The sequence below is a fragment of the Macadamia integrifolia genome, chromosome 10 (assembly GCF_013358625.1).
Source record: "Macadamia integrifolia cultivar HAES 741 chromosome 10, SCU_Mint_v3, whole genome shotgun sequence".
NCBI classification, from domain to species: Eukaryota; Viridiplantae; Streptophyta; class Magnoliopsida; order Proteales; family Proteaceae; genus Macadamia; species Macadamia integrifolia.
The window spans coordinates 32,410,294-32,419,120 of NC_056566.1; the positions used below are offsets into that span (position 1 = coordinate 32,410,294).

Here is an 8,827-nt window from a genome sequence, read left to right on the forward strand (position 1 = left end):
CTTCAGCAGTCAGCTTTGACTTCTGATCGTGTATCAGGGTATCAAAAATTAGGCTGGGATTGGCCAATTCCCTTCCAGAAACTGGGATTATAGTATACTTGGGCCGATTCTTAGCAATCCGGACTGGTTACATTCGATCTGATCCGGTCCAGCATATTCAACGTGTAAATCCACATCAACAACTTATGTGCTAATCTATGGAGATCCTATGGATGACTGCTAGCATGGCTTGTTAAATTATATTCTTTCTTCCAATATGATTAGTTCAAACAAAAGATTCATGTCACAATAATTGGCACAAAAAATATTAAGAAACCAATTTGAGCAATTTACTCCCATATTAGACATTCTGGACCTGCAATCCATTTATTAACTTGCTTTTTGGAGTCACCATGACAAAGTTGAAGAGCACCAGGTTTTGTAGTACTGTCACCATACTGAATATGCAGGGTTCAAGAGGTATACAACATGACAGCCACTTGTGGACAGAAATCAACTACGGAAGAACAATTAAGAATATGATTATAGAAGTCCAAAAAAAGGGGAAAGAAGGGACCCCTTGGAGTAAATGGTCAAAACTCAGAAATATATGGTGCTAATTCTATGGCAACTATATCCAGCTTGCCCTTTGAAAACTAAGCCTTGAGATTACTTTCTTCAGAGACATTGTTGAAAGGTCTCTGAAACAGAAATGAGACTTATGACATGATGCAGTTGATTGCTTGCTTGCAAATTCCAGTCATTGTGGCCTCCGGGCCATAAACCTGCAACAAGTTGGAAAACAGTCAAGCTGTAGTCAGGAAAACTGAAATCCTCGACAGATTATTTGAAAGAGAATAAGACAAACTGAAGACATAGTTTCAGGAATTAGTATGAAAAAACCAGTTTTTCATTCCCTCAAGCAATATTTCTTCTCTCCTTTTCCCTTCCTATGTACAGCAGGGGGGAGGGCTTTGTGCTTCCAAAATTTGAGGAGGAACAGGAAGCAACTTAGGAATTTTTCAATTTTAGCTCTAGGTTTAGCAGCATCAACATTGTGGCTGTTTCATAAATTTAGAACTCTCACCCAACTATAGTCCAACTTCAGCAAATACATCCGACTTAAAGTGGATACATACCCCCAAAAAGATTAAAACACCATACCTCAAGGGGAACCCCCAGTTCCTCACCCAGGGTTCGCATTCTTGCCAAACCAGTCTCATAGTTTGGACCTCCTCTTCGAACATAGATGTGCATTCTTGCTGCTTTCAGCTTGGATTCCTATCTCAGAGGAACACACACTTCAATATCGATAAAAGAAAAAGAATCATCAAAACTGCAGTTGGAAAAAATTCATTCTACTCCACCTTCTCCTGAAGAGCCCGAATGATACCATTGAAAGTAGCAGCAACATCAGTGAAGTTAGCTATGCCACCTCCGATAAGAAGGGCTCTCTTACGACCATCAGGGTCTGCTGTTGCACACTGCAGCATCATAAAATAACAACTTGGTTCTACAGTAAATTCAGAGTGTAATTATTGACAAGTCATGCAAGAAAGAAGCTACAAAGTTGCTGGTAAGCCAAGATTGGCAAGTTCTTACATCGATAACAACTCTGGCATACTGCAATACCTCCTCCTCATTTGGAGCTCCACTATACTCTGCATAGTTGCCAAGCTCTGATGCATAACCCAAATCCCCAACCTAAAAAACATAACGAAACCCCAAAATTTGACGTCTACCAACAACATATTTTATCTCCATGCAACATGAGCAAAATAACAAGAACACCCATACATTGCACTGAGGGTAAGAACACGGTTACAGTAAGAAAGCATACTCATAGAAAGAAGCACAGTTAATTTTTAGAAGCTGTTATACTTACAGTGTCAGAATAAATAACACTTGCCCCTCCACCAGCTACCATAGTCCAAATACGCCCCTTAGGGTTCAAAACAGTGAACTTCAAGGATGCACTTGTCTGGAAAATAACACAGGGATTTGTTAATAAGCAATTTGCCCCTGCAGGTGTGGAGGCAGGCTCCAGCTTCTAAAATTGAACCTAGATTAGATTGACAATACCATAATGATGAAGTTTGTAAGAAAATGGGTAACATAAGAAAATATAGTCCTCATCACTAAGGCAGACCTCAGAAACAGTGCCTTGAAAATGGGCAACCTTATGATTCAAAATATATTCATTCCAATCTTAACTTGTAACGGCAATGCTTCATGCTTCAAGTTTCTTAATTTTACAGTTCTTATATCACAAATGCAGGCTTGGTAGTAGCTTAGGCCTTCAATGAGCCGAAGCTTATCCAGGTCTGCATCCATATTCCTTCCGATTAAGTTGGATATATTAATATCCAATCTGATTAAGATCCAGACTGATTATTAAAGATGTCTACATTAATCAATCAAATATCTGATATATCCATCTCTGATCCAACTAACATGCAACTGAATTATTTTCTTATATATAAATATATATATATATAACAAATGCGTATGTATAAATTATAAGCAGATTTATTTTATAGTCTTCATTCCTTTCGGATTTTTCTCATTTACTGCATGGAGGTGGTAGTATAATTTTAGAAGTTAATTAATGGTAATTGGGGAATCAAACTATCAGAACAAAACAAATACATAGAGATTCGCTTTTCTCTATTGGCTACTGCAAAGCCCTAAGTTGACCAAAAAGAAGAAACTAAGGAGAGGAGGGTGATGTAAATAAGTCACTTGGGCTTATTTTATTGCATATAAGCCTTGGGTTGTGTTATGTATGTGTTGGGCGTTTGATCCCATGAGTTTTCTTTGAAATGGGCCACTTTAATAGGCCTAAAATATGGGTAGAAGGTAGGAAAATGGGATTTTATTCATAAGTTTAATTAGTTGCTATTTAATTCAATAAAGGCTTATTAGGCCATTAGTTGGTTGTAAAGTCCTACATGGACTATTAGTTAGTTAGTCCTACTCCATGTTGGAGTCATAAAGTCAAGTCCTAGTCCTATTTTGAATTCCTAGTTGTAGTAGGAGTGTCTAGTCCTATTGGGAAACTAGTTCCTAGTTGTAGTAGGAGTGTCTAGTCCTATTGGGAAACTAGTTCCTAGTATTAGTATGATTGTAAACTTCCTCTCTATTTATAGAGAGGCATATATACTATTATTGGACAGATTTGAATGAAAGAAAGTTTGCATTTATGAAAGAAAGTTTGCAACTAAATGCTTAGAGCAGCTGAGATAGCTGTAGGTAAGAAGCCCAGGCTGAGATTGCCACTTCCTTTATTCTCTTTCACCCTTCTCAACCCCACATTTGTTTTATTCTTCTTTTTTTTATTTTATTTGTTGTAACATTCAAAAAGGTATAGTTCAGATTTTGATAAAAGTCTCAACAAATCAGAACCGATCAACAATTCTAGTGGGAATAGGAGAGAGATCGATCTCCTCACTTTTTCTCTTCTGTACTCTGTTCAGCCAGGTATTCAATCGGGGTATTCCAGCCCTCATAAGGGTCCCACGATCCTTACCTAGTCATTGTTGGAAGCATTCAGCTGCTGTTCTTGGAGGTTCTTCTCAGTTTTCTCTCCTAGGTCAGAAAATCAAGAAAGCTTGTAACTTCATAACCAGCCGTCAGAATCCTCTCAACTTTGGGGGTTTTTGTACCCTCCCTAGGGACTATCTACGCCCAAGAGTGCAACTCAATCGGACTCCTACAGCCCTGGTCGCACCTCTCTCTCTCCAGCTCTATAACAGGTCTTTCTCTCTCCTATCAGGTTAGGTTTTGGGCTGGTTTTGCTCCTATATGGGTATTGTATCCTTGGGGATTTATTTGATGGTATTATTTCTTTGTTTCTTACTCCTATTTGTATTGTTTGGGGTTATAAACTGCGGAGTTAGTTACTTGTAATCTACTCCTGCATTAGAGGGCTTTTGCAGAAATTCAACCACAGCACTAGCGCAAACCCTCTTCTTATCTCTGGGTGCAACAGTTCCTCACTGGAACTGGACAGTGAAGTTGGAGAATCATTACAGAACTGGGACAGAGAGGGATGGCATGGAAACAGTAGGGATTGCTCCAAGGAAGCCCACTGCTCAGACGACTCTGATTTCATCCATGAAAAGGATTACTAGTGGTGGCATTGTCCAATGGTAGGCATGGAACAGGAGGGCCTGCTACAATTCATGGATGCCTTCTTCTCAGTCAGGTGCTTCTGGATTCTCTTGTGCTAGCTGTGCTGTTCCTTTTCAGATTCATTTGCTCCTCCTTTTTCTCTGCTCTGCTGCTGTTTATTATAGTCCTTGTTCCCTCTATACTTTCTACCTCGTTTCCAATTAACAATCTTTATTTCACTTGGAACTAAAGGAAATATTCTTTTCTTCGTTTTCCCTCTAGGGGGTTTTGTGCTGCAAACCCACAGTGGGGTGGATGTGCATTAGCGGACTGGGTTTTGTTGGTCAAGGACCATGGTGGATCTGGAGGATCAGTAGAAGAGGAGGTTATTTTGGATCTAAGATTTCTGTAATAATGTGCATGTAAGAAGTAATAATTGTGGTTTTCTTAGTTTCGTTCTACTGTCAAATTCTGCATGAGGAGCAGAGTTACTTATTCAGGAATATGATTTTTTGTGTATATTATTTTCTGATAAAGTTTTTGGGCAGTTTCCGGAGACAAAAGAACAAGGGCAAAAGGCAAACCTAAAATGAATATGGGAGAGTTAGCAAGAAAAGACAAGCATGGCTTAGGATTGACAAGAAATATGGCACTGAATAAAGCTGAATGGTGAAACATGAGTTCATGTAGCTGGGATAAGTGGATAACACTTGGTTGAGTTGCCGTTCAGTTTAATCAGATAACCGATAACCAGATCCGCATTCGGATACTCAACAAGATACCAATATAGATTAAGTGGTTTCACATCCATCAGATATTTAACTAAATAACAGATAACTGGTTAAATATTCAGGCTGATATGGATATAGGTAAATTCACACCATATCCAATCTCCTTACATCCCTCGCAGTAGCTATGATATTTCAATATAATCAATCCTTCCTGACTTCAAAATTAAGGAATTCCTTCATCTCCATGTCAACACAACTCTGTTAATGAGTCTTCCAGCATTAGGATATAGAAGGCATTCAAATAAGCAAGATGAAAAATGAGTGATTAACCACTCATTACCCCACCCACGAACTAATAGTCATTTGGAATTGAATTGGACAAGTTGAAAATAATGAAAGAACTGTCGCCGGAGATATGGCAGAGAGACCATATTCATTTCATGTTGATTCCAGAAAGACTTAACATCTATTACCCAAAAAAAAAAAAAAGCGTTGTATGTGAACTTGACTACCTTTTCATCCAATGAATGAATAAAGCTTTCAGTAGGACTCAGAACTCTACCAAAAGGTAATGGGAACTCGATGTTGCCCCACCTGCAAAGAGACACGTTTGTTAATTATGCATGTACAATACACTATGATTCCCCAGCGCACAACAACCCCCCCCCCCCCAAAAAAAAAAAAATGTACACTGCAATCTGTATCTTGTAAATCGCGACAAGTAACATATGCATACTTCTTAAAGTTCTTAAAGGCAGCAGTATCATCCAATTCTCCTCTCATATCCAATGGGTATGGCTCCCCATTCACCAATGTAAAGGGATTCATCTCTAGGAAAGAGAAGTCCAGATCTGTGCAGAGAATAATGAGAAAGAATGAAGCTGACAATGTCAACATTGAAACTCCGCAAGAAAATTTCCGTAGAAACAACACAAGGGCCACAAAGATATTTGAACTATATAGCAATAATTTCAAGTAAAAAAAGAAAAAAAAGAAAGCAGAAAGTTCAAGAGTAAAACCTCCCTTTCAAAAAAGATACAAAATGTTAATCATCTGTTTTGAAATGCAAAATGCACACAAACTGTTGGAGTTTCAAGAGAATCTCCTAAACTAGGTTATTCATCCCAAAGTCGAGCATACCTTGAAATACAGCAAATACACCCTTAATAAAGTCTCCAATTTTCCCTCGCACCTATGTCAGGCAAACAACACAATGATGCAATCAAATAGCAGTAACATAGCCATATAAAAAAAATAAAAAAAAATAAAAAAAAACCAAAGTGGCATCCATTCTATACAAGACGTGGACACTTAATAATAATGGGCAACTCTTGGATAGCTAGATGGGAGGAAGGCTATTTTGACCAGTTCAAACAATTGAATCTTTCACTAAAGCCTTTTTTTTCCCACTTATATTCCTTTTTGGTGCCTCAAATATCTGCTTGCTGATCTACACAGGTGGTTAAAATATTGAACAAAAGAGAATTTTTCAGAGGTCATGAACCATGATACAAGTTGGCAGATGCATGAGTACACTCTCCCAAATCCACACCCATTTTGAATTTTTATTTCTCCCGGATAGAGTATATAACTACTACATGCACATGCATACAACATTATACTATGGATTTGCATTATGAAAAGTGCATGCTCATTCAGCTTAAATAGTATCGCTAAGAGTTCTCATTTCCATCTTGCTAGTTCATAATTGCATACTTTTGTTGCTAAATGTTCACATTTTCAGATTATGAATCATGAGTGCATCCAAATTGTTTACTTGCTTTCTTGACTGAAAATTATATGAAAAAGATTGTTTGTCTGATGTTTCCATATAGGCATATCCAGTTCGATCCATATTAGCCAATTCTCCCAAATCAAAATTTAATATTCAGATAGATCCTACTCCTAGACACAAGTCCTCACCCACACTCAAACACCATGTAGAATAAGACACAGAGTCCAAGTTATATTAAGAAAATATAAATAATCCCTGAATTCGCATTCCATTATGCCTCGATTTTGGGAGTTAAAACTCCAATCAGTTCAAGGTACCTTATAAATAAATAATGAGAATGGGCATTAGATTGGATTCCAGCGATGACATTTTTTTTTTTTTTTTTTTAATTTCATTAGAACGAAGAAGCATAGTTTTAGGATGTTCCTACTACCCATGGGAATTACATGGAAGATAAACAGAAGCAGTTCCCATGTTAGCCAATTAACCCAATCTGATCCAATTTAATTATCAACTTTCACAGCAGTTTGAATTGTCAAATATTTGAGCAAATGTATAATGCATGATACAATCTGGATACCATAACATGAACATGTAAACAATGCAATAGGCTGCTAGAGAAATAAAATATACCTCCAAGGGGAGAGTGGCTATCAGTGGAGCACATGCCTCGGATGTCATAGACTTCTCAGACGGGAGGAATATTGTCTTAACCTATACAGTCCAATACCGAAAAACAAATTCAACTTGGGATCACATAACTGGAGCAGGTAATGAAATGAAAAATAGGGAAAAGCCAAACTTGAAATATCCTATTGATAACCAGCATACCTTGTCCCAGTTTTCCTCAATTTCAATACCACCACACTCTGAGAAGCTAATGGTGCAGCCAAGCCTCTCAGATACAATAGAGAGGTAATATTCTTGCTCATGGGGAACAAATGGTTCAACAATGAATGTGGTTATTGGAGCCTTGCACCCACCCATCTCAACCTAAAGAAATATCCAATTTAGATGTAATGCAAGTGCAATTACAAAAACATAAATGAGCCAGTGCAAGGGGTGTTAATTCAGGAATCACCTCCACACCAAGGCGTTCTTTCACGAAGGATGCAACTTGGGCCATATCTAAATTCAGAGCTACCAGACCACTCTTTCCACGCTTCCCGAATAACATGTCAGGCTTCACAACCAATCTTGTGGACGAAAGCCATGGCTCTTTGTTCGTTAGCTCAGCGAAGTCTGTAGATTCTGTCACCTAAAAAACAAGAACTCACGCAATTTTAGCAAATCTTTCACAGAAAGACAATAGCTGAAAATTCTCCAGATCAATGAAGTCGCCACAGAATAAAATGAGTAATAGCTGTAACAAAGGGAGGCTTCCTTCTCTTTTACAATCAGAACACAGGAGGAAGACACTTGCACAGGAGAAACAATAGAGGGAGAAAGTAATAACTGAAGAAAACAGTGTCTTTAGAATCATAAAGTCGTACGCGTTCCATTGGGACACGATTCTCGACAAAGAACTACGAATACTCAATCACTTCACAAAATTAAAAACATTCGAAGGCAAAGAAGACAGAACAGGTCAACGGACAAACAAAACTGGAGACATAAAACAGATTCAGAAAAAAATAAAAAATAAAAATAAAAAAACGAAAATTTAGGAAAACGCCAATCCTGCCGTTGATGGAAACTACCTCTACACCGCAATCTCTTACTGTGATCGTAAATGGGAAAAAGTCCAGTAAGTAGGAAACTCAAAGCTCGAGCCATCGAGCGGAGAAAAGGCAGCAATACCTGTGCAGAACATATCTCAAGTCGGATCCCAGCAAGTTTCTTCAAGTGCTCCTTGAGAAGCCTCTTTGAATCGTACTCTCTAATCTTCTTCCTCGCCATGACAATTTCCCTCAATCTCAAGCCGAATTCTGATACTCTCTCTCTCTCTCTCTCTCTCTCTCTCTCTGAGAGTCTGGATATAGGAAGTGAGAAGGCGGTGGTAATGAGGTCAGAGGAGAAGTAAAAAAGAAGCCTGATTTGGGAAGTGAGAAATGAAAGAAGATTAGGCTCACCAAACACCGGTGCTTAACGAGGGGAGGAAGAGATAGAAAGGTCGAGAGAGAGGTTGGTGAGCTTATTTTGTTCCATCACGATCGATCGTATGAGTAGTTGGAGGTTAGACCCTGGAAGTGACGCAAACGGAGTAATCTCTATTCTCAAGGCAAAAGACGCCCGAAAAGTGGGTCGTGCTTATTAGATTAGCCCCGTC

The 8,827-nt window shown here is 38.5% G+C and overlaps 1 protein-coding gene across 1 annotated transcript; it reads right to left on the bottom strand.

The window, feature by feature from the left end:
• Nucleotides 1-340: 340 nt before the first annotated feature.
• LOC122092454 (ATP-citrate synthase alpha chain protein 2) lies at nt 341-8,772 on the bottom strand. Its single transcript, XM_042662774.1, has 12 exons — nt 8,359-8,772; nt 7,640-7,816; nt 7,390-7,551; nt 7,192-7,272; nt 5,964-6,015; nt 5,560-5,674; nt 5,336-5,417; nt 1,865-1,960; nt 1,582-1,683; nt 1,347-1,463; nt 1,144-1,260; nt 341-764 (listed from the first exon to the last, which is right to left on the bottom strand). Exons 1-12 carry the CDS (start codon nt 8,455-8,457, stop codon nt 699-701), a joined length of 1,266 nt encoding a protein of 421 aa, XP_042518708.1. The 5' UTR covers nt 8,458-8,772; the 3' UTR covers nt 341-698.
• Between the last annotated feature and the right edge of the window lie 55 nt (nt 8,773-8,827).

Excerpts from the sequence above, each read along its gene's own strand:
- LOC122092454 (XM_042662774.1), bottom strand. The coding sequence starts at position 8,457 with ATGGCGAGGAAGAAGATTAGAGAGTACGATTCAAAGAGGCTTCTCAAG. Across the intron at positions 5,675-5,963 it reads TGTATTTGCTGTATTTCAAG|ATCTGGACTTCTCTTTCCTA; the intron begins GTATGCTCGACT and ends TTCTCTGCACAG. Across the intron at positions 1,684-1,864 it reads GTGTTATTTATTCTGACACT|GTTGGGGATTTGGGTTATGC; the intron begins GTAAGTATAACA and ends TATGTTTTTTAG.